This window comes from Tympanuchus pallidicinctus, unplaced genomic scaffold (assembly GCF_026119805.1).
Source record: "Tympanuchus pallidicinctus isolate F22 unplaced genomic scaffold, pur_lepc_1.0 scaffold5, whole genome shotgun sequence".
Taxonomy (NCBI): Eukaryota; Metazoa; Chordata; class Aves; order Galliformes; family Phasianidae; genus Tympanuchus; species Tympanuchus pallidicinctus.
Window position 1 is genome coordinate 8,067,241 of NW_026294769.1, and position 25,859 is coordinate 8,093,099.

Here is a 25,859-nt window from a genome sequence, read left to right on the forward strand (position 1 = left end):
AGAGCTTTTTTCAGTTTCATTTTGTAGTTTCAGCTGCATACTTAAGTAGCATTGGTTAGCAGAACTGCTGGCTTTTGAGCTGTTTACTGTGTCATTTGTTAGACTTAATTTCTGTCTTCCACCTTGAGAGCAGGTGGTACAGCACAATGGCATTACAGGAGTCACTGTATAGTGTCAGGAATCTCATTTAAGTGAGATCCGTCATACCTGACTTCAAATGTCTTCAATGTGTTTATGCTGTGCTTCATCTATGGTCTGTGGAAATCTAGTCAATACGAGTAGTGGAGAACAGAGTAATTTGTTTCATTCTAGTTTATATTCCTAAATTTGATCAAATGAATCATTCTAGCTCTGTAGTTTGTATCAACAAAATTTCCATTGACTGTGTGGAAGCATAGATATTCATCTCCCACACAGCCATTACAGTTAGTGGAGAGAAATCAATACACTGAGTACTGTATTTCTGTGACCTTTACATTACAGTGCCATAAATCATGTTTTTAAAATGATTACTACTTTTAAAATAATTGCTACTTCATTTCTAGAGAGCTACATAGCATGTGTCTATTTTATGGTGAGATGAATCCCACCCTTAGTCTCAATTTTTGGGTGGCTGAATATCAGTAATTGTACATTTCATGGCGGACTTGCTTAATCCTGTTTGTGTATCCCAAATTAATTTAACACATCTCCATTAAAAACTAATTAAATTATGCAAAATATGTACTCATTTGAATGAATAAATGGTGATGTTGCATGTATACTTAATTGGGTACACATTCTCAGCAAATGATCAAGAGATGAGCTATCACAAATATTCCCATAAATGAGTGCATGTGATGATATACATGCAGCTATCTGAGTTTCGGGGGAGGAATATCCAGTCACAGAACATTCATCTGCATCTTTAGGAATGAATAGCATAATGAGAACTGTAAATTGCAAATAATGAACATTTAATAATGAACATTATTAGAATAAGAAGTCTAATCTGAGGATCAACTTGGGTGACATAAACTGAAAATTGCAAATAATGAACATATAGGAGAAAACGAAAGATTGAAACAAAGATTGAAAAAAAATTTACCCAAATCATATGTAGAAGATTTCTGAGATAGCAGATTCATAAGCACTGAGGTTTTTTTGTTTTTCCTCAGTTTTCTGGAGAAGAATAGACAGGGTCAATACGAGCTGTTAGTAGTTAATTTAATAATATAGAAAGACAAAACTAAACATCCCTACCCCATTTATCCCATTCCCAACCTTTTAAATTTTAGTGGGGTTTCTCAGACCTGTAGACAAATTTTGAGTGATTAATTCCAGCATTTGGGATAAACCTACTGGTGTGTATATATATATATATATATATATATATATACATACATATATATATATAAAATAGACAACAGTGGTTTTTTGTTTTGTTGTTTTTGGTTTTTTTTTTCCTACAGAATTCTGAACATGCAAATTCTTTGGCAATGGAGAATTAGAGCTTGAGAATCCTAGGGCTTTCTATAAAAAAAATTGTTGCTATGGTTATTCTTGTTGAAAATGACAACAGTTTATGCTGTCATTGTTTCCCTTTATGTAGAAAGTGAATTACTGAAGTATTAAGTACAGTTTTCATGGTAGGAGAGAGCAGTATGACGAAAGGTACGAGAACAGTGCATATGGAATAGCTGGTGTAAGAAATGAGGATATATTGTAATGATGGATTTGTTCATTCAAGACAATCAGAAGTATTAGCAACAAGAGCGACGCAGTGGCATCCACAAGACTTGAACACTTTGGGGATCAGCTGTTTTCTGAACACTGTCAAGGCTTTACTTCATTTCAGATAAGACCTAAAATTTGGACTTGATAATCTTAGAGGTCTTTTTCAATACTGATGGTACTATGATTCTATGACCTTGGCCCCTGTTAGAAACCTACGCATGCTTTCTGGTATACTAAATCCCTTGGTCATACACAGAGAGTCTTTACCAAGCAGCACATGGAATACTTTATCTATACTCTAGCAACATGAGTAAAATAAATAAATAAATAAATAAATAAGCAGAATTTTAGAGTTTTGTTTTTTTAAGTCACTATAACTTGAGATAGTTGGTATTATCTGAACGTCTGGTTATAGTAACAAAGCTCCATAGTTAAATGTTCCTCCTTCTCTTGAAGATCTGGTATCCCTCTAAACTAAATCAGTTTATAGCCCACTGGAAAATCCTTCAAGGATCATAGTAGCTAAAAGCACCCTTTAAAAGCTAAAGTAATAACACTATAACACTATCAAAACAGCATAGTTCTGTATGCCTAGAGTCAGTGTTTCAGATTTTATTTTACCCGTAAAAGCAGAGACATAGTAGAAAACAATAGGAAGTTTAGCGCACTCTGAAGAGGAGAGAGATGAGTCCTAATCATTGCTTGTCTAGTAAGATAAAATGCTGCCTGCATAAACGGTTGCCTTTCATTTGGTTGACTCACTTCTCTGGACACAGAGACACATCTGTTATTATTAAAGTAGTTGCAAATATTGCTTATGTTCTCACAGTGCAGTGGCATGCTTGTTTCACACAGATTGCATAAAGGAGCTGAATAGAGTAAACAAATGCTTCAACAAATGTTTAAACTCTGTGCAGTGCGACAATTGTTAGCTCAGTGTTACATGAATGGAGAGGGACCCGTTATATAAAATATTTCCTGGTGAAAACATCTATCTAAATAATCAAATGAGCAACTTGGAAAAGGTGTTGTCTTGGTACTAAACAGATTCTTTGCCTTGTTTGCCTTTTCTCACAGGTACTGCAATGAGCATTTGTTGTGCCCCCCTCATGTGTTTTGGACAGGCTGGGGTCCATGGGAACGCTGCACGGCTCAATGCGGAGGGGGGATTCAGGCTCGGCGTAGGACTTGTGAAAATGGTCCTGACTGTCCTGGCTGCAGTGTGGTAAGTAAATCTCAGCTTGTTCTTTAGCAGGTGTGTGTGTGCCCATACGCTGTAGCTCTAACATGAGTCACTAGAATGTCTCTGTCTCTAGATGTCTCTGTCACTAGAATTTGTCCCTGTGTTGCTCAAATGTTTTGAAATTTATCAGAGAAATATATATCATTCAGTTTTTATACAATATCATCTAGAATATGGGCTTCCTGAGGCAAGATTGGTGCGGATAAGGGCTGTGTCCTTGGCAGGTATATAGCATTTTTTATTTTTATCGCCAGAGTATATAGGAACTCTTGCTATGAACCGAAGATTCTGGTGTCACATGTCCTGTGCAGTACAGAAGGGATAAGTTTAAAATCTAAAGAAGTAATAAGACAGGAAGTGAATACAAATTACATGAAACCACCAGCAAGTGCTGAAGTAAACTTGAGAAGTGACAGTGATCTTAGCATGACAGTAGCCTAACAGCTGCCAAGTTTCAAGGCTACTGTAGGACAATTATGAATGGATAGAAATATATTGTGGTTGACCCATTTATGAAGACAAACATATGGAAAAGTGTATAGGGTTTTCTTCTTATATCTGAACGAACATAGGTATTACATTTCATAAAATGAGCACATCAAAATGGAACATTGCTTTCTTGAAGATGGTGAGGCGGTATGTAGCAGAGAATGGGTAAGGGAAACCAGCAGCAATACACAGTGAGCAGGGTGACATATTCACTGCAGTACAGCTGGAAAATAACCTTGGTGTGGATGTTGCTGAATGGATAATACTGTCAAAGGTAAAGGAAGAGATTTTGTTGCTGGACCATTAGAAGCTGAAGGAAAATCTTAGCATATGTAGGTGAATATCAGAAGATGAACCTTGTGGTGCTATTTCATGTTGCATCTAAATTGAATTCCAGTAATGGATTGTCAGTGAAGAGAATATTATGTAGAAAGCATAACCTGGGTGAAAATTTGAAGTGTTTGAAACTGAAGAAGATGGATTCTGCTGCTGAATGACAGAAGGTATTGTTAATCTCCCCAGTGACTGAAAACAGGCACAGCTTACACAGAAGCTGGCAGTTCTGTTTAAATTTGTAGTGTTTTGTAGCCAGATCTAATGTTGCATGCTGAGAAATATGTACTGAACTTTGTTCCAGAAATCTAAGTACGCAAAAGAAAGATTTTTTTTTCCCATATATTAAACCAATTTTTGTGTGCTTTAATTTCAAAGTGTCAGTTAATTCTGAGGTTTGTCATGAACTACTTGTTAGCCTGGCAGTAATTCAGTATTAAACCTTTCAAATATTTTTTGTGTGTATTTTCCCAGAGTTTGTTCTCTCTTTAATATTCATCCTGGTGTAAAAATTGAATTTTCAATAGATTGAAAACATTCAGCAGGTTTGCTCATGTGTTTTAGCTGAACTATAAGAATCAATCTAATAACTTCTACGTATTTTTCAAAAAATATTTGCCTCTCCCTGATGTTCACAAAAAAAATCAAACATATGGATTAGATCTGTTGCTAAACCTTAATGGATAACAAATAAAAGAACACAGTTTGAAAGTATTCTGTGTCAGTCATCCCTGTTTATCCCATCTTAGTTTGCATGCAAGAAAGAATTATTTTGTTCCGCACACGATTTTCTCATGGACTGTAATGAAAAATATGTTACTGATTTTCTTCAGAAATTGCACAAAGAAAATATAAAATCTTGTAAAAATGTTATAATTATCACTGATATGAGATCATTGTTAGTAGGATTAATAGTTTACATGTTTGGTGTAACAAAACAGTTACCAATGCATTTGTGGATGTTCAGTTGTTCAGAAAAGCAGTCCGTATGACTTAGGTACCAATGGAAACCAACCTCAAGTAGAAGCCCTTTATAGGTCCTGATGTTTTTGTGAGACAAGGAATTCTACTTGTCAAATCTGTCTTTTTGCTTAAGTCTCAGTGAATTTGGACCTGGAAGTAAGCCTGTCTTGAGTCAAAGGTTTTGTAGCTGTTGTAGGACTTTGTGAATAGATTAATCTTGAGAACTACTTCATTATTTCTTTATTATTCCTAAGAAGTTGCTTTTTTTCATTAATGTAGGAAAAAGTAATCTGAAATATTTTTATGACTTTTTTTATAATTGTTCAGTTAATCAAATATTCATTTTAATAAAATTCTAATAAGAGCACTAAAATTAAAACCTATTTATTCATTAGTTTCTTTTACTTCAACCATTTTGTTTGGTAATAGTATGTGTCCTCTGAAAGAAATAAAATTATGGGTTTCTACCATAGTTAATAAAGTAGAAATTATCTTGCCCTCTTATTACCAATTTCACATCTTTAATAGGTGTAATAATGCTACACATTATTTGGTGAAAGATGTAATAAGGCTACAAACTTAAGTGGTGAAAGATATTTTCTGAGTTCCAGTTGTTTTTAAACCCCCTTTTTTTTTAGTATCTCAGTACTTGGAACCCTAAATAACCTCAGAAAGACAGTGAAAGTGATAGTAGTTTTGTACAGTGCTTACTGGATATCTATCAGATCTGGAGTAAAAGAGGGTGGTGACACACTGGAACAGGTTGCCCAAGGAGGTTATGGATGCCCCATCCTTGGAGACATTCAAGGCCAGGCTGGATGTGACTGATGTGACTCTGCGCAGCCTGGTACAGTGGTTGGTGACCCTGCCCATGGCAGAGGGGTTGAAACTAGATGATACTTGAGGTCCTTTTCAACCCAGGCCATTCTGTGATTCTACTATATGGTTCTATAATAGAGATGCTATGAGACAGGATTTCACCATGTGAATTAAAGGCATATGTGAAAATAGAACCAAGGACTTAAAATACCCAGTTCTTTTCAGTGATCAGGTGATAGCTCTAATATAAAAGAAAGGACTCCTGGTTTCTTATTTTCTTTCATTAAGTATGAATTCTCAAATAGCATGGGTTGTCATATATCTTCTGCAGCTGTATTGCTCAGAGCCTGCTGTCTGTATAGTCAGGACTCATATTCATAAAAAGCAGGAAAAAAGCATGTAGATGAGAGCATATCATTTAAGATGATAATAACAACATTAGATTTCATTTCATCTTGAAATGAAATTTATGATGCATTAGAGGTGTAGGGAGGACTAAATGCTGTCTTGGGACTCAACTATGATGATTCTTCATTTTAGAATAGTTTTTCAGTGGCAGGGCAGGAGTCAAAAGGAAATACTGTTTCCTTAAAAAAGAAAGCCTACAGCTTGTTTGCCAGCACTATCAGGAGACCAGATTTTATGTTGCAGGAGTATGTACGTCTTCTGTTTTCCAATGTGAAACCAGTCTGTGCATCTGCAGTACAGCCAGCCGTAATCTATTTAGCTGTTCTCATTTTGCTGCTTTTTCCATATCCATGGCTACTGTCTGCGTCCACAGATTTCTACTACATAATTTTTACTCAGCGTTTTCCTCCCTTTCAGCTTTGTTGTATTACTGTTAGCCTGTAATAGCACAGCAGGTGGCTACTGCTTGTGTTTTGCTTTATGCATGTTTCTCATCAGCTGGTTCCTTGGCTTTATCCCTTATAGCAGAAATGAACCAAGACAATTGGATATCTTTTGTTAGAACTTGATAAAGTTCCTTGCAGCTATTGCAAACTTAGCGTCTTATAAAATAATCATGAACAAATAATCCAAAGATAGAAAAGCATGATGATGCATTCAAGATGCATTTCTGAGGTTTACTTAGTACGTGAAAATAGCTGACCAAAGACTCAGGATCAAAAGCATTGAATATAGACCATAACTTTTTATAGTATCAGAGAACAAGACCACAGAGAATCCTAAAGGTCAAATGAAGCTTGAAATCAAAATCTGGAGCCACAAAGATTGCATCAAGATTTTTATGTTAATCAAGGTCAGTACAAAATGCTGGAAATTGTCTAATAAAAGAAAAGGCTGTCACGGCCAAATTTAAGAGCAGCCAGAATCGGGTAATAGCACAATAAAGTAGATGAGAAAACAAGTATTACTGTAATGTATTCAGGTGATACACGTGCTAGAGAAAGCACCATGGAATTTTGTGGACTGAATTAATGTGACTCAGAGGACAAATCTCTTTAGATTTTACAGCATACTTGGGTAAATTGTACGTTTGTTTCAGAAAGAGCTTCTTTTCCCGTGAGTAGCATAATCTCACTTGAATTGGCCCCAGGTCAGTATTAAACATAACTTGCTTTGAGAATCATTAGAATAAGAAATCTAATCTGAGATCAACTTGGGTGACATACTTTATGTGTACTTGTCATTTCAGTTATGCTAAAGCATGCATTAATTTTATTGTTGTAATGGAAGTCTGGTAACTAATGATTCCATACAGTAAAACAAAGCATGTTAGAGATTTCTGTGAAATAAAGGAATGACAGAATTTCATTTATTTTTTAGACATATTTGCTAGTGTTGCATTCATATCTTTGAAATTACATTTTATTATTATTATTATTATTATTATTATTATTATTATTATTATTATTTTAATGTTCCAGACAAACAAAACTTGGGGAAGAAAAACTCTCTGGTTCTAAAGTTTCAGTTATGACACAAGAAGAAAAAAGATGTCTTGGAAAAGCAAATGTCAGAAATGTTTTCTTTCATTAAGTTTTTAAAGAGAATTTGGAGATGGAAGGTTTTCAGAAGTACTTTGTCCACCAGAAAGGGCACCAAACTGCCTTTAAAATATTTTCTATATCCCAAAATAAACTCCAAGTACCCAGTCTCACAAAAACCGAAAAGATTTTTATTATGCTTTTTAATGTTTTTGTTTTTGTTTTTTTAAAGTCTCCCTTTGACCTCTCAGACTGAAGACAAATAATTCATATTCTATTGCAAAACCGGAAAAATACACTCTCACAAGTATGAAGCACAAAGATTATTCTTTTTCTATGGCAAAAACTGGCAAAAATGCATACTTATCATGGTGACTGTTGAAAAACAGTTGTTTTGTAGCTGAGAATTTGCTCTATCAAATTGTGCCATTCTTTTTATCTGTTGTAGTTTCCACGGAAATAAATAGGAATCATTAGTTTCAGAGCACCCTACATATATCCAAATGTGAGGCATTCGAAATAGCCTTTAACTACATTTCCAACAGTCATTTTGCTGTTTGATGAGGCTAAAATGCACATTGCTTACTTTCTTGCTTAAAGTAAAACAGCATAAAGCATCTCTTTTTTGAGACACATGTAACTTTAGAAGCTATTTAAAGCTGAAAATTTTTTCATCTCTGAAAAACTGTCAAAACACTTAATTCAGTATGAACGCAATGCTTCCAGTTTGATACAACCTATGATGATAGGCAATGTCTGCAGTTCTGTCCTGCATCCATGACAAAATCTTTCAGAGTCTTCTTTATTACTCACCTGTGATATTTTCTTTTATGGAACAATTCTAATTGATTTTAGATTTCTTTTTCAAACCTAGTTAGATCTGTTGTCCTTTATGAGTGTTCTCACATTCAAGAGCTTTGCCCTTGAACCAATGAGTGTCTGTGATATAGATGATGTATGTTGGATTCAGAAGGCCAAGTCTCATTTAAAGTACCATAGGAAACAAATCAGCCTGTAACTGAGCGTAAGCCTTCTCAAGGCTTTGGATGTAGGGAATGGTCTGTGCATTCCTGAAAGTCGGGTAATAGCCAGGTTCTTTCATCCACATGGAGACTCTTATTGATCAGTGAAAGGAGGCCTTATTTAGTACATCCGGAATTTCCCATGCTGTTTCCTAAAAGCCTGTGTCCTGTAATAATTATTGCTATCTTTTTTTCAGCAGCTCCCATGCTGAAGGTACAGTTTTTGTTTTGTAACTTAGACGTAATGCATTGCACCTGGCTATTACAGGCTCTGTTTGAATTGTGATCATTACTGTGTCTGATAACCACACAAGGAAAAAGTGTTTGAAAGCTCCTTCAATCTCTGCACAGCACTCCAAAGGCTCAGCATTACAAGAAATAAAGTTCAGTTTCCCCTTAGGTAAGCTCATTTGTGAATATGAATAGGAAAGAAAAATACAGTTATTAAGGAATAAGGGACATTGGGTGCTAAGGTTTTGTGCTGCACTAATGATAGAATGAATTAATAAGTAATTCTGAAGCTTGAGGATAATTTCTGGTGACTCATGCTTCATCCAGCCTGAGATTTTTCATTACTATGGAGCTACAAACATTCAGTTATCTCTAGGAAGTGTCCCAAAACTCCGTCATTACAGGCTAAAACTGAAAAGGTAGGTGACATGGTTTTAGCTTAGTTTCATCAAGTAATAAGGCTTACAAGACCATATTGCGGTCTGTTCAGTGAGAACTCCTCTGTCCATAAGCAGGTAACTGTTTGATTTGGAGAGTCATCTTATGTTACAATATGAAATTGCAAAAAGTTGCATGAAAAATATTCATTATAGGACAAAAAATTAAATTCATTCCCACCTTCAGAGGCAGGGCCACCACTGAGTCCCATATTTGTGCCAGGTTGCATGACGTGATAGTGAGTGTGCATGTTAGCCACTGCATGTCTTAATTTCAGCTGTAGGACCACTAAAGCCTAATGACAGAAGATATGGGGAGAGGAAATGAGGCTCTCAAGGAAAAGTTTCCAAGTCCTGAAAGGTAAACTTGCAGGAAATCAAGTGTCATTAGTTCCAGTGCTTATGGAACTACTTACTAGTTCCATAACTACAGTTTTCTTTGATGTGTAGAAAGTATTTCCATGAAATGAAAACTGACATAGCAGAGAGGGCTGCAAAATAAATAAATAAATAAATAGATTTCAGCAGTCTCAGGCAAAGGGGATGATATGTGGCAACTGAAATGAATTTTGAGGAAATTTAAGACCAAATAAGAACAGGTGTGACTGTGTTTCTACCAATATCTGCAAGGAGAAAGTTTCTTCCTATCCTCTGTCTAGTAGTCACAAGAGCAGTGCACACCAGATAGCAATCTAGTAGCACATCTGGTATTTTCTGTACTGTGTCATGGTACTGCCTTAACTCCACTGAGCGTCCTTTCTTCAGTTGCAATCAGTATCAAGTGCCACAAAGACAATAAGGACGTGATAAGAACTATGCAGACAATGTGGTTATACAGAATAACCTTTCTTGACTACTATAAACACCTGGATAAAATTCAAAATATTAGCTAATTACTACTAATTACAATTACACAGTAATACTAATTACTGTGCTATAGAAATGCAGCAATTTATATGTAGTAAACTGAGTGCAATATAGATTTCTATGTCGTGTTATTTGCAGTGAAGAAAGAAGAACAAAATAACCCCATACTGGAGTACTGGAAAGACTATTGCTGTATTTAATATGTGTATTTGTTTGTTTGTTTGTTTAATTTCTTTGCTTGTTTAAGAAAGAAAAAGATAACAAAGCCCATAGAAAAAATGTTTCTACATTCTGAAAGAAGAAAATGGTGTTGCAGGTGGAGAGAGGCTATTTCACTTCATCTGTGGTTTTCGAATTACCAAATAGCTTCAGAGAATAAAAGAATTAAGATGTAGAATGAAAAGTGGAGATCAATTCTTTGCAATAATACTAACATAGAGCACTGCATATTTTCCTAACATTATTCTCCAAGAGGATAACTGTTTTGTGGTTTGTTTGTTTGTTTGTTTACAATCAATATGCATCAGCTACAATATATATGGTTTCAGATTTGTTGTGTTACAAAGGATGATCATTGAAGTGATATACTGCTAGCAAGCAGGTGTAGAAGCTAAAAGGTGTATCCAGCTGGACATAGGTTGTCATGGCAGAAGAAATGTCAGATTAATTAGAGATTAATGTGTATCTCTTAAAGGAAAAAACTTGGGACAGATTTTAATTATTTGTTTTCTTAGTAATATTAGCAGATAAATTTGGATTGCATTTGCAGGTGTCCTGAAATTGAAAGTCATCATCATCAGCACAAAGCTGGATTTGCATATTACACTGGAGTTGTTAGATATCTCTGAGGGCTGAAGTAAGAGTAAAGAAATGAGTTGTATAATAATTCTGAATTAATGCAGTTTAAACAAAACTTCTGCTGTCACCTTGAAATATAGTGAAGAAAAAGCTCGGAGAATAACCCTTGTGCATGAGATGTTTACAATACTAAAAGCCAGAAAAAAATATGTGGCAATGGAAAATACAGATTTGATTTCAGCATTTAGGAAGCTTTAGCAAGGTATTTCCAGTACACAAAAAAGGGTTATTTCCATAAACTAATCCTGGAATTGAAGACTGTAACTGTCCAGACTGGAGCTAGTTGAAATCAGATTGGAGGTCATGCTGTTTTCTCCATAGCTGCTGTTAACTTGTCTTCAAAGTGAAGCTTATTTTGAAGCTGAACGTATCTGACTCCTTTGGATTGAAATCTGAAGTGATTGGATCGAGTAATGGTTTCATCTACAGATTTTAGAAGTCTCCTCTATCACAAAGCTATGTCTTTGTAAGCATGCAAAAACCATTGTTTTACTCCAGACAGCTCACTTTAGGTCAGTGTGCAATTGCAATCAAAAAGGGGGGAAAAGAGCGCATGACAGCCATTTTAAAATGTATTGGAGGTTCAATAGAACTGTTATATAAATCTGTTCTGTAACAACAGTTACTTTTCTTAAGGAAAAGTGGTAGAAGTGATCTTGGCCCTAGAAAACATCCCAGAGAAAGCCAAAGGTTGGGATTTTGATAAATTAGAATTTACAGGATTCTGATGTATGAAGTACTAATATGTAAAGTAATGGCAAGTCTGGAGAGCAAATACTGGGATTTCAATAATGTAACTGATGAATTTTAGGGAAATGTGAAGCCAGTTAAGGCTATTAATTTCTATTTAGGGCATTGTTACATGATGCAACTTGTTGCAAGAAATTTTTGAGGCTTAAATCTTAAGAATCGAAAAACCCTGAACAACAGTGGGCGTAATATCAGGATGTGCTAGATTTACAGTAGATTTTAAGAAAAATAGCATATTAAATCACGTTTTAAAATTTTAAATCTTTTTCTGCACATGAAGAGTCCAACTTTGCTTCGAGCATTCCACTTCCGTGCTGCCCTATGACAGTAGAAATCGTGTCTGATCAAGAATGGGGTTTCCAACGTTCTTTTTAAGGGAGTATTGAGACAGTGTATAAAAAAAACAGTTCCTCTAATTTATTTTGGTTCTTTTAGCCTTATCCTTCTGTAGTTAAAATGCTACAGTGTGAACTTACTTAATACACCAAGAAATGCATTCACATATTGACCCAGTGATTGGTTAATGCAATGTAATGTTTTATTTCAGAGACCTTCAGTTTGACCTTAGTAAATGAGGGGTGGATGAAGCCTGCATAATTAAGATGTGCTGTTGCCATTGTAGTTACACCACTGCAACAACTGTTGAAGATCTAAGGTTGATTTGTTAGCAGAGAGAATTGACAGTGGTCCTTATCCATCAGACTGTAATTAATTAGATCTCTATCCAAATTCATGACATTTCTATGCCAGCTTTTGTTTTCACTTACTCTCAGAACATTATAATAATTTTTAATTTAATTTTTAAAACTTTTAATTATTATGATGTGGTAGAATTTTGCTTTTCAATGAGAATTGTGCCAGACAGCTCTATTCTGATCAAGATTGTATCAGATTGAGGCATCATATTATATGATACTGGAAATATTTACTGATAGAGTTAATAAAAGTACCAGTGTTTGTTTTCCTGGATTTATTCCCTTGTCCCTTTCATGTTGAGTTGTTGGCTTAGAAGGTTTCTGTGCTAAAACTATACCAAGCACATGCAAGGTATTAAGTTATTCAAAGCCTCTGATATTCATCCTGAACAAACATACTAACCTTAGAAAAAAGCAAAAATGTTCCTTGTGCCTATTCATAACTTCTTTTGTATCTTCAGAATGTTGTGACTCTGAATCTACTGTAGCATACTGAAACTATATTTAGGCCCAAATACCCCAGTAGATGAGATTGTATCCTTCATGTCTGAAAATCTAAGGTCATATAGACAGTGACCTCTTCTGCAAGTATATGTACTGATCTGTCTGTACAGCTTAATGGACAGGATATAGTTTCACAATCTCACAAGCAGTACCCATAATGGTACTACAAGCAGCATCACATAGCATATACTTTTATGCCTGAGTAGTACAGCAGAAAGTAAAATGATTAATCCTGCAGATTCAGGGGAAGATTTTTTTTCACAAGGCAGTACTTATTACATCATTTGAAACATCTGAAAGGTGAATGGATTTGAAGACATGAGAACAGCTCTTTCAGTTTATGGTACAAGAATCTTTAACTTTGTTACTCACAGCGATTTCTAACATGAGAGAGAACAGAGAAGTGTTTATGACCCTGTAAAGATTAAGAAGTTGATCTATGTTTCCTTTGAAATTGGTGAAACTCCTCTGCAGATTGGTAGTGGTCCAGAAGAAGGTCAGCCCCAAAATGCAATTCTTGTTTGCTTTTTTTTTTTTTTTTTTTTTTTTTGAGAAGAAGGATGAAACTCTATTTTTCAGATTGTAACTTTATTTTTCAACTAGTTGATTCAGAACAAGGGACTCATTCACTTTCATCTCTTTGGATTTTGACTTAGTCTACTCAAGGAAAAATGAAAAAGAAACCTTAGAGTTGATGTGTTGGCTCTGTTAACAACTTTCTAACATTTAAAATGGAAAATTGGCTAGATCTTCAGTTAGTAACAGTTTATGACACTGTTGATTCCCTCCAGGATGTGTGAGAGAACTTGTGAATTATGGTTTGGCTGTTAATCTCAAAATTTTGATCAGTTCTGCAGTACTAGAGATCCTAAACAACTTCATCCTGGTCCTTAACCCAGACTACAATTTGTGCAGTCCATTCTGCTGTGCAGGTGACTGAGTATTTCTTCCACATCATGCCAGCTTGGAGGCTGCACAAGAGCTAATGTGTCAAAAGCAGGCTGTGTCAACTTGAGCCACTCATTTTCTTCATGATTTGACAGTACAAGGAAAACATAAATCTCTCCCTAGATCCTGTGGTAGTTCAACTGTTTTGGCCATTGTGCAAGCTGGATTTGCTGGATGCCAGGTCAAGCACAAGACTGCTGCATAGCCAACACAGAGCCATAAAATGGTTTGGCTTGGCAGGGATCTTTAAAGATCATATAGTACCCCCTTGCCATACTCATCACAAGACTCTTCTGTGCGATTGCTCTTTTACTTACAAATAACAACACAGTTTTGTTGGTTGGTTTATGTTGGTTTTTTTTTGTACACGAAGATCCTTTCATGAAAGCAGTGGCAGATTCTGAGATTCTTTATTAAAGGCCGTTTGTATGTTAGTGCATGTGAGGACTTTGTATAATGCCCAAATGTGCATCATGGGAGATCTGATGTGTAGCTCTGCTCTTACGCTGTTCTGGTAATGTAATAATAGTGCGGATGTACTTCTTGATAGGAAATTTTTCATTTCCCATCACTGATCTTATTCAGATCCCATAGCAGGCAATACAAACTATGTAAAAAAAAGCACCACAGTTGGCCAATCTACTCTCAACCTTGCCTGACTCAGTTAAGTCTTTTGACAGGCTTGGATGACACAGGCCAGCTGAAGTCCAGAGAGCGTAACTGCTTATTGTTACTCTATGTAGAAAACATATAATCCTTTTTTAATATGATATGAAATGAAATGCATTCACTCTGATTGAAGTATAAAAGACATTCTGTCAGAAGTTTCAAGTTTTCACGATATTGCTCACAAAACTAGAGATATAGCATATTCATTAATGTAAGAGCCTTCTTCACAAATAACCCTCTTCACAAATTCACTAAACTCTCTATTAAAAACAGTTAATTTGTGTCCTATTCCTTCTTGAAAAGCTGATCCAGAATCCCTGTTCACATATTGAAGCCTTTGTGTGAAATGGGTTGGCAGAATGAATATTTTGCTAAAAAGGATTTAAAGTATTTACAAAAAGAATTAATATCAGTGCATATAATCTGCTTCTGCAGTGGAGAGCTAAGAGGAATATTGGACATACAGTGAAATCTAGCATTAGCAATTTGCAGTGGAGTATGAAAATGATGCAAGACATAGAATGCAAGGAAAAACCGAGTGTTGGATTATAGGAATTAATCCATCAAAAAACTGGCTGTAGGTCATATGAACATAATTTTGAGGGTCATTAGTAGGAAAAATCTTGCACCTCTTTCATTTTCCAGAAACACTGACATTTTATTTACCACATAGTTTTAATAAAATCTGATATAACTGAAGTAGTATAACATAAAGTCACGTCTGTCTTCCATGATATTCTTGACATTCCAAGATGTCAAGAAAAGAATAAATTATGTTACTATAAGTTCTATTGGAAGAATAGTTGGTACAAGCACAGTTTCTTGTGCAGTGAGAGGCAAATGGAGCAAACTGTGGAGAAGAAAGGAAAATTAAATCACAAAAGTGCAAGACTTAAAAAATATATATTTGTCTTTGCCAAAGTCATAGAAGGACTTTGCAAAAGCTACTCAGATAAGGAGAGATAAGGATGAATTGTCAATCTTCTGTGTTTGATAAGGTAGGCACTATTCACTGTTTGGGGGGATATTTCTTGACATGTTTACTTTTTAGAGCTGCATTTTGCCTACACTACAAAACTGATACAGCATATGTACTTCATTAATTATGTACTTTCTGCTTTCCCCTGCAATATGCCCTGGAGGGAGCCCCTGGAATGTTTTCCTGAAAGTAGATGGCATTTCAGGTACTAAAGTGCTTCCAGTGCTGTTGAATATTTTTAACCACACAGGACCCAACACAGACCATAGTAGACAGCTTCCCTGGGGAAAACTGACCACGTATCCCTCTCTTCCTTTTCCTATCTTTCAACCAGTTTATTATCCATGAAAAGATAATCAAGTTTCTCTTAGCTTGTGACTGCTATGTTTCCTTAAGAGGCTTTGACAAGCACTGTGAAATTTCTTCTGGAAATCTCTGAGTACAGTATCATCTTACCTCCTGTGTCTATATTAATTAACTCCTTTGGAGATTGATAAGTTCATGACTTCCTTCCATAAAAAGCAGGGTGTATCATTTCATTTTGTTCTCCAGTAGATGATCCAAGGGATAGAATACCTCCCCTATGAGGACAGGCTGAGAGAGATGGGACTGGAGAAGAGAAGGCTTGGGGAAGACCTGATAGCAGCCTTCCAGTATCTCAGTGGGGGCTGTAAGAAAGAAGGGGACATACTCTTTAGCAGGGTGTGTGGTGACAGGACAAGGCAAATGTTTCCAAACTAAAAGAGAGGAAACATGAATTGGGTATAAGTTTTTTATAACATGGGTGGTGAGGCACTGTAACAGGTTACCCAGAGATCTGATGGATGCTCCATCCCTAGAGGCATTCAAGGTCAGGCTGGATGGGTTTATGAGCATTATGATTTAGCCATAGATGTCTCTGTTCATTGTAGGGGAGTTGGACTAGATGACCATTAAGGGTTCCTTCCAACTCAAAAGATTCTATTCTATATTTGTCCATATGTCCACTAATTTCATAGTTTATTATCATTTCCCATAATTTGCCAAATCAAGTTGTCATGCTTGTTCTCTTGAGCTTTTCTGCGGTCTTTCAAAAATGATGCCACATTGATCACCTTCCTGGCCTCAGCTGAGAAGGGACTTCTAAGCAAAAGACTTTGTGCCACTAGTTTAGTTACTACTGTTTCCTTAATTATATTCTTCAGTGATATTTTTGGTTTTTATTTTTTTTATTGTGTGTGTTGATTCCGTAACATCTTCAACATATAAAAATTACGAATAATCTTTGTTGTGATCTTGCCTTTTCTAAATGCCCTTTGTATGCTTTTATAACATATAAGGTTCATAGATTCTTTAGCAATTTTTCTATTCTTAATATAGTTCAAATACCATTGAATTTTATCTTTCATGACTTTTCAAGTTCCTCCTTAAATTCTTTTCTGGCCTCTCTAATTGAGTTTTTACATAGAATATGAAGATTTCAATATTCTTTTATTCATTTTTCATTTGTAAACAAATGAAGCTTTTTGAAGAGTGACTTCATACTTTTAAAGACCTTTGTTTCCCTGCTATTTAGCTCTGCTGGTTTTTTTTGTGCTTTCTGAGATTTTTTCATAGGCAGTAAACATTTGCTCTCTGCTTTAATGCAGTGCCTATGATGGCCCTGTCACACTAGTTCATGACTTTGGTTCAGGTCCCTCATCAGTAGATGTACCGAACTCGCAGCTGTTTCCTTAGTTCTTCTGTACTATAGAGAAAAAGTCAGGAACTAGTCCCTTAATATTTTTATTGAGTAGAACCTCTTAAGCAGAAAGCAGCAAAGATAAAATCTTTTTTTGTTCATCTGGGAAGAGCTAGTTGTCCAAAATAATGTGTTTTTTTCACAGTATTTGTATTTCTTAAGCGTGGACACTTAAAGCAGGAACCTAAACTGCATCGTCAAAGGCAGCGTATTCTTGTGGGGAGACATTTTGGAACCTCTAAACTGGGCAATAATTATATTACACTTCAAAAACACATAAAACCAAAAGCTCCAACTACATTTCTGGCCTGATAAGCTTATGCTGGCTAAAAGAAGGTCAAGCATGAGAACTCAGAGCCCATATTTTTTTAAAGCAATGAAGCAAATAAACCTTTTAGTTTTTGTCGTTCTTCAGAATGATATTATACTCCATATGGAATCATAAAGTGTTTTAGTATTTGCTTGTCTCTTCTAAAACAGGGCCTAATCCAAAAGGCAACATAGTTTTCCTTTGATTTAAGGGATATCTGGCCTCTGACTTTGTATTTCTGACTGCTCTTTAGTAAAGATAAGGACTTGCTCATAAATGGAATCCTAGCAATCAAAGAAGTAGTTAACATAATCATCAGATAACTTTTTTATTATTTGGATGTTAGGGGCTTTTGTTTGTTGACTGACATCTTTTTCTCTCTACACAGTTTAATGAGTATAACCAAGACTTTTTTTTTTTTTTTTTTTTCAATTCCAGCTTCATACTGTACAATTTTCACTTACAAAGATCAGTTAAATAGATGTCCCATGAAGATTTCAAGTTGCCATATTCTTTTAGTTAGACGCCATTAGAGGCTGTGGTAGTATGAAGAATCCCCAATGAATTCACTTTCCAACTCTGTAAGTGCACAAAATCAAGTATTTACTCATTGGAATAAGGAACATGATTAAAAAAATAAAAAAAATTGTGCTCCAAACCCCACAGCTGGAGCACAGATGCCAACAAACATAACTTTGATGCTTCACAGATGATTTTGAATACAAAGCTGTTCCAATTGATTCCTTCCCTACATTTTCCTTGGAAAGAATTTAAGTGCTCTGTGGTTTGTTTGTTGGTTTTTTTAAAGTGGTGGAGAGATTATACAAGTTCATGAAGAAAGGCCCTTTTTTCATAAATGAATGCATGCTTTTTTGATTCCATTAATTAAAGTTAACAAACCATATGTCCGTATATTTTTAAATTAGTTAAGCTTAGTTTTCAGGGTTTTCTGGATGTGAATTTTGAAATGCAGATCAGGAAGCGGTACAGTTATGCTGTGGTAGAAAACCCTTAAAAGTTAACTCTGTAGAGTTTATACTATGTCAGAAGACTTTTTTTTTTTTAACCTCATAAAAGCAGACTGGCCTTTAAAGACCACCTCTAAAACTTTTCAATTCAAATCTAATGGTGGAGTCCAACTTTCTGTTACTATTGAAGCTAGACAGGCAAGTTATATATCCATATAAACGCAGATAAATCTGTGACATATTCTTGGTTTTAAATGCACATTTCAAAATATATATTTCTTAAATGTGTATATTCTCAGGAAGTACCTGATAGTTGACCATATTCTGAGCTTTCAGGGAGAACTGAGAGCAGAGCCATATGGAGAGGCCTAAATGCTGGGGATTAGCTTAATCCAGGTTTGCCTGGATGGCTGCCTAAGGTAAAGGAGACTGAAGAAGAGGCCACAAAACTGATTGTCGAATGTTTATAAGAATTTTTAAGCTTTAACTTGACTGAATAGAATATCCCTATAACTCATGCTGGAGTCAGGATCTTCCTTAGAGAATTCACATTCATCTTGTGTTCTTGAAAGCCATTTTGTAGTAGAAAGGTGATTTATAGAAAGAATGACTTTACCTGCATCAGTTAGTTGCTTAGTTTATGGTATTGTTCTTCTGTTATTTTTGAACAGTGTTCATCATTGCATGAGCTTGGGATCATTTAATTCATCAAAAGTAGCAAAGTGAAAAAGACTGCTATGAATTATTGCAAATAGAACTTGCATTTCAGTTACTGAAAGTCCTGTACAGCCCAACTATAACCAAAAGGCTTGTATAACATGATTTTGAATCATAATGACAACATTCCAGGTTGCATATGCATATTAGACCAAAACAAGGAAACAAAAAAATAAATCAGAAAACTTAAAGGTTTATTTAAAAAAACTTATTCAACAACAAATGACATTATTTTCAGATCACCAACTAAGTAACATTAACCGTGTAGGGGAACTGTGGAGTCACGGACTGAACCACTGATTGATCACCTGGGGAAAGGACCAGGTCAGCCATGGGAGCACAGGTGAAGGCAGTTCAGCTGTGTGACCAGAAGGAGTGGAGCCTGGCTGCACTTCTCTAAGACCCCATTTAAGGGCTGGCTGCTAGTGGGAAAGGATCTCTGGTTGGAGATTCCTCCCTTGATGAGTTCTTCCTGCAAGCCTAGATCTTTGGAGATGGGTGAGCACGTTTCCTTTTGTAATACCATCTCATCTGCTTCAGTCTTTCCAATTGTAGCGCCGTCCTATCTGTGCTAATCTTTCGAATTATTACAAACTGTAACCCCTGTTTTACTGAACGAGCATTTTCTTGTTCTCTGAATTATGATATCCCCATTTTTTTGCCCTTAAGCTGTGTCTAAGTGAAAGCAGTGCACGTTCAAAGATGTAATTATTTTTGAAAAAAAATTAGATTTAAGGGAAGAAATTCTCAATGCATTTTAAAATTGCTTTTTTTTTGTAGTGACTTGGAAATAAAAAATAAGCCTGGAGAATGTGTATTGGTAAGGAGGAAGCAGATGAAACAAATGATAGCGTCTGATGTAGTTTAATCTGTACTAGGCTGCAGGATCAAGTCTAGAGAGTGGTGGTGTGTTTAATGGCTGAATGTCTGGATGGAGATCAGTGATGAATGCTGTTTCACAGGGAGATCAGTGCTGGGACTGATACTCTTTAATATTTTCATTAATTACATTGACGGTGAGGTCAGGTACATTCTCTGATTTACAGCAGTCTCAGACTTTAATACACGTATTCAAATACTGAGAAACAAAATCTGATCTTTCTGAGTAGCTCTCTTCTGTAAAGTTTCAAACTCAAGCATTCTAATACTTGTTCTAAGGACAATAACAGTATAAATGTGATCCATGCAAATTTAAAACTTAATTATATAGTATTTCATGAGAGACCTCATGTGTACCAATGTTTTAACTTTTTTTTTTTTTTTTTTTTTTATTATTTTTATTTTTTCTTTTGAGTTATCCATGGCGATTAATAGTTGGAAAGTATTTCACTGTGGTGACCTTCAGAAAGAGTGAATTCTGTTCTTAAAAAATGAAGGAAAAAACCCAATGTTAGTAGTGCTTCACAAAATGTTATTGGAAGTTTCTTATGCTTATTCATAAAAGTGTTAATTTTTAGACCAAATATCAGCAAATGCTTTTAATTAATTTACTGATAAGAAAGCAAACTACATGTGTGTAAAAATTTAAGCATCAATACATCAATTAATACTTTTAAGAAGCATTTAATATTTTGTACCTTTATTTGCTTTATCAAAGCATTTAAGACTTTCTAGAACATAAGAACTCTTCTTATATGTCAGCATCTTTATGTCTTTATGTGTTTATTTCAGGCATAGAGGATCCTAATTTTCATCAGAAAGCCGAAGCACTGTTTCTAGTGAACAGCTGAAATTTTAAAAATAAATATATATATCCTATGACGTTGAAAAGTTCCTTAGTTCCCACCTTACAATTTAGGAATGGGGGCACAAACAGGCTGAGGTCCAGAGCATCCAGACTGATTGCTGAACTTTCCCACTTTAAAATGATGTGTACCATTGCCTACATAAAGAAACTTTGTGAAAGGGTGCCAATGAATGCTTCACAAATACAAGACTTATCACGGGGGCCTTTCTTACTTACACTTGAGTTTCTTATAATTTAAACTGCGTATCTTCCTAGCTCTTATAAGCCTGTATTTTATTGCTCTGGTAGTGTCGTTGCATTTGTAAAGAAGACAAGGGGGAAGAGGTTCTATGCTGTAAGTATAGAGTTAATTCTGGGCCAACAGTGAAAATAATGCCTTGATAGAGGTGCCCTCCTGCACTGATGATAATATCAAAATTGGATAACAAGGAGGATAAAATACTCATTAAAAGGTGCTTTGAACTTAGTTTTTTGCTTGGGGACATTCTTCAAGTCTTTTTTCAAACAAGTGTGATTAATATCTGGTGTTTCGCATCTGTTAAACACTTCTGACCTGGTCTAAATGTTACAAAAAGCTCTGCAGAGAAAAATTAAGATCTAGTCAGAAAGCTGGCAAATGTTAGACTAGAGCAACATCATAGTAGAGTGTGGCTTTATGCAATGGGATTTAAAGTTACTCGCAGTTGATTATGAAGTATTCATATCCTCAAAAATTCAAAACCATTTGATAGTATCAGTGTAAGACAAAAAGAAATAAAATTCAGAAAGCAGCTACAAGAGGAAAATGTTATTTTCACAGCAAGACAACTGTTATACTACGTGCTGAGGGAGGAAAATGAAAAATTTATAAACAGGGAAATAGAAAAGCCTGTACATTATAAAATAGTACTGAAAGAACATTTTTACTAACATCTCTTACCGTGAAATTTCAGCAGTACACACGGTGTGGGGTTTGCTTTTTTTTTTGTTGTTGTTGTTGTTACTGGCTCATTTTATTGTTATTTTTAGAATATCGTAATACAGTAACTGAACAGAAGAGAATAGGTTGTTTGAACCACCACCAGTTTGTTGCATTCATGATCCTGTGACAGGCAAAAAGGAGTGCACTGCTCATGGAAAGCCAATAACTTATTGTTAATCTGATTACACTCTTAATATTCATAAATCAAAGCAGCCAAAACAAATACTTTAAATTTTATACAAACAAGATATATACGAACTTGTTTAGTCTCTTTCCCTTTCTCTGTTGCCCTCCGCTGCCCCTGTAGGTGTTAAGGATGCCAGTTTCAGTCTGTAGATGGATAAATGGCAGCAGGTTAGTACTCAAGTCCTTTAAAAGGAGTGTAATGTTGATAGACTTTAGTATCTAGCTGGGATCATTCTGGTGCTTGCTGACAGGCTTTATACTTTGCTTATTACTTGTTACTCTGCAAGCCCATACTGAATCTGAGTTTACTTTATATATTGCGTTTAACTTACACTGGATGCTTGTTCCTTGTTATCTTTGCTATTCTGAAGTTTGGCAGGAGTAACTAGGCTTGCCTTGCCCTGAAGGTTGCATTCTTTAATGACCAGTTATTAAGCATTGGTGAGTTGTTGCTATCGGCCTCTGGGCTGCAAAGTCTTGTCCTGGGCCTGTTCTTTCTAAGCTTCTGATGATCCTCTGTGCCATTTCATTACAGAGTTCAGTTCATCCTGCCCACTGTAACTACCTGTTAAGAATACCTATTAGTTACAAAACACATATTACTGTAGATATTATGCAATTATACAAAACTCATGAGCACTTAATGCAAAGTAGGTAATAGAGATCTTGTCATTAGATAACTGTTATTGCACACAAAAAAATTAATCTCCAGGCAGACCAAGAAATGCACAGAAAAAGCCCAACGAGTCAGTAAGCCAAAGTTATGGCCTGTTACAAATAATGGTGGCTTCATATTTATTGAGTTACAAAGCTAGGAAACAAGCTAGTGATTAACTGGTAACTAGATTTCAAATGGATTATGCTGGAATGCTGGATTGTACATTTTGTTCAGGGGAAAAGAAAACAAAACACACTGGATTTTCAATGTAATGAGTTAATTTCAATTTAATATTATGATTTCCTCAGTGTTTACAACACCATTTCAGAAATCCTATTTCAAATAGTGATTGTGATAGGGACCGTGGTTTGAAATAGTCCCCTGCTTCTGGAATGTATGCAGTACACTTCATTTCCACTTGAATAAATTAAACACTTATGTTATGAGCTTCTCATTCTTGATGTTTGTCCCACAGGCAAATAAAGATATATATGCTATTTTTGGTCCTTGTAGGAGAAGAGTGGTTGCTGGAGAGACTCTTTATCAGGGAGTGCAGTAAAAGGACAAGGGGAAATTATTTTAAACTGAGACAGTAGATTCAGACTCTATATAAGAGGAAATACCTCATGAAGAGGAAGTGGACTGTACTAGAGCAGTTTGTCCAAAGAAACTGTGGATGCCACACCTGGTCTACTTGGTGGCAACCCTGCCGGCAGCAGGGGGTTGGAACCAGATGGTCTTTAAGTTCCCTTCCAACCCTGACTATTCTGTGGTTCTTATTTAGTTATTGAGTAGATTACTCCCCTGATCAAATACAGTCATCATAGATTCCTATCTCATTGTGTTTGATTCCAGACACAGGTGCACATCTACTTTTTCTTTTACCAGAAATAAAATACACTGTATTGATAACACTGCATCATCTTAACATGGTGTTCTAACCAAAAACTCCCCTAAGCTAGATCCTTATGTTTATCACTCTATTAAAATACAGTTGAAATACACTGCTCTCCTTCTTACTGCTTCTCTTAAACTCCTGTGCATAATTTTTTTTTTTTTTTAAATGAATAATCTCCAGTGCATAAAAGGGACACATGGGACCTCATTAAAAGAATTCCTAACTTGGCCTCTGTGGAAAATCTGTGTGACCCCTAGCGAAGAGTTGCTTTGTTTTGTTAGAAATGCATCCAATCTCTGCACCCACTTGTCCTTCCTGTTCTTGGTAGGAAAAAATAGAAAGCTGGAGACTTTTTCACACAAGCATGTATAATAAATACACAACATTAAGATGTGAGTAATTATCAAATCTGTTACTATCATAGCACAAGATTTGCTTTGTATCTCAGCTTTCTCTCATGTTACAATGTGTTTTCTGAGGCTAAACTGCTAAAAGGAATGACGGGAATGTGAAGTATCTGAAGGCGTTCTCATTTGACTTGAAATACTGTGTGATTTTATTTCTTTGAGATTTAATATCATTGAATCCTATAAAAAAATAAGTTGCATTTTCCATAATTCATGTTTGAGATGTGAACAGGCATATGATTATAGCTCCTGGGGCCAAGTGTTACCTAAAAGCTCTTTGAAACGTTTCCATGCACAAAATGAAATGTCTGTTCCCTCTTGAGTATGATAAAGCCGTGCTGTGTCAGATTGTAGTTCTTTTGGTTTTTAAACAAGGACTCAAGAAATAAAACAATTATTCACCCACCACAGATTCTTCCAAAGCAAGAAGGTAATGAACTTTCCAATTTTCAAATCAGAGACTCTTGTCATCCCATAATGTAGTCATATTAGCATTTTTCTTTGTCATATGGCTTAAAAAAGCACTTTCATAACTTCAGAAATGTCTTGCCTGAATCAGTTGCAGTTCAAGGAAGAACAGCTTCAAAGCTGTGACTTCCCGCAGACTCATCCAAATCTGGAGAGACACTGATGCAATCTTAGGTGGAAAAACAATTATAAAATTATTTTGTTTGTATGAAAAGTTAAAGCAAAAACAAAAAAAAACCAACAATCACAAAACCTCACCACACTAAAGGGGTTTTTGTGTCAAAACATTTGTACTGAGATAATGCATCTAAGCAATACTAGATCTTAAGAATAAGAAAGTAGCATGTTGATGTGCTTTTTTTTTTTTTTTTTTTTTTTTTTTACACTTTTGAATGTCTAGTAAACTTACATGTATTATTTCTCCTTGCTGAAATCCTTTAGGTATTGTTCTTATGCCTCTCTACTGGCACAATAATACTTCTGTCAGATTTCATATTATATTTGAAACCATTAACACACGGAGCTTGTAGGTCTTTCAGTGATTGCTTTTATAACCAAGAATTATCTGCACATCATACAGGTTTCACCTTCTGTACTTCATCATTGCTAATAAGTGTTTACTAAAATGCTTAAGTCTTGCTGAGGAGAAAAATATTTTAAGAGTTTCTACGCTGTGACCAAAACCAAGTTCCACATTACATGCATTTTTGAATTACCAAACTGAAAAAAACATTTTGTATGTCTTTTAAAAGCTGCAACACTATAAATAGATAAATTAGTTGGCATTAAAAAAAAAAAAAAAAATAAAAAAGAAATAAAAAAGAAAGCATTTGAGTCTTCCCTTTAAGGCTGGTGATAATTTTCTTCTGTGTTTCAGAGAGTTTATTGAAAATGACATTCTGTCATCTCTGTTCTTCCATCTGCCTGAGATCCTGCAGGCTGCTTCTGTCTTTACACTTTTATCCTCAAACTCTTGCCAAACACATGAATCTTCAGGTTAATCTTTTTCCCCCTTCAGAATTCTTCTATTAAGATTCTTATGGGGAAAAAAAACAAAGCAGGTTACCCATCCTACTCACCCTAGACAATTGCCTTGATATTCTCCTGCTTTCTACCATTACTGCTTCTACTGGCATTACCTTGTTGCTAGGTATGTGCAAGAAAGATTTCTTTCTCTGAACTTTGCATTATGATGAAAAATTTTACTGTGGATCTTATATCAGCGGAAAAACAAAGCATCTCTAACTAGCTTTTCTGAGGAAAACAAACAGACAACAGTACGTTGCTACAATTTTCCAAAAGGACAATGTGGAGCTGCCTTTTGCATCCTTCCCTAAATGGAATTTC

At 35.4% G+C, this 25,859-nt stretch overlaps 1 protein-coding gene across 8 annotated transcripts in view; it reads left to right on the forward strand.

The window, feature by feature from the left end:
• SEMA5A (semaphorin 5A) overlaps window positions 1–25,859 on the forward strand; it is a 314,761-nt gene that overhangs the window by 244,768 nt on the left and 44,134 nt on the right. For all 8 annotated transcript variants that reach the window (XM_052703890.1, XM_052703888.1, XM_052703894.1 and 5 more), the window contains one exon: window positions 2,794–2,941. In XM_052703890.1, coding sequence (XP_052559850.1) covers window positions 2,794–2,941 — 148 coding nt within the window. The remainder of the gene's footprint in view (window positions 1–2,793; window positions 2,942–25,859) is intronic.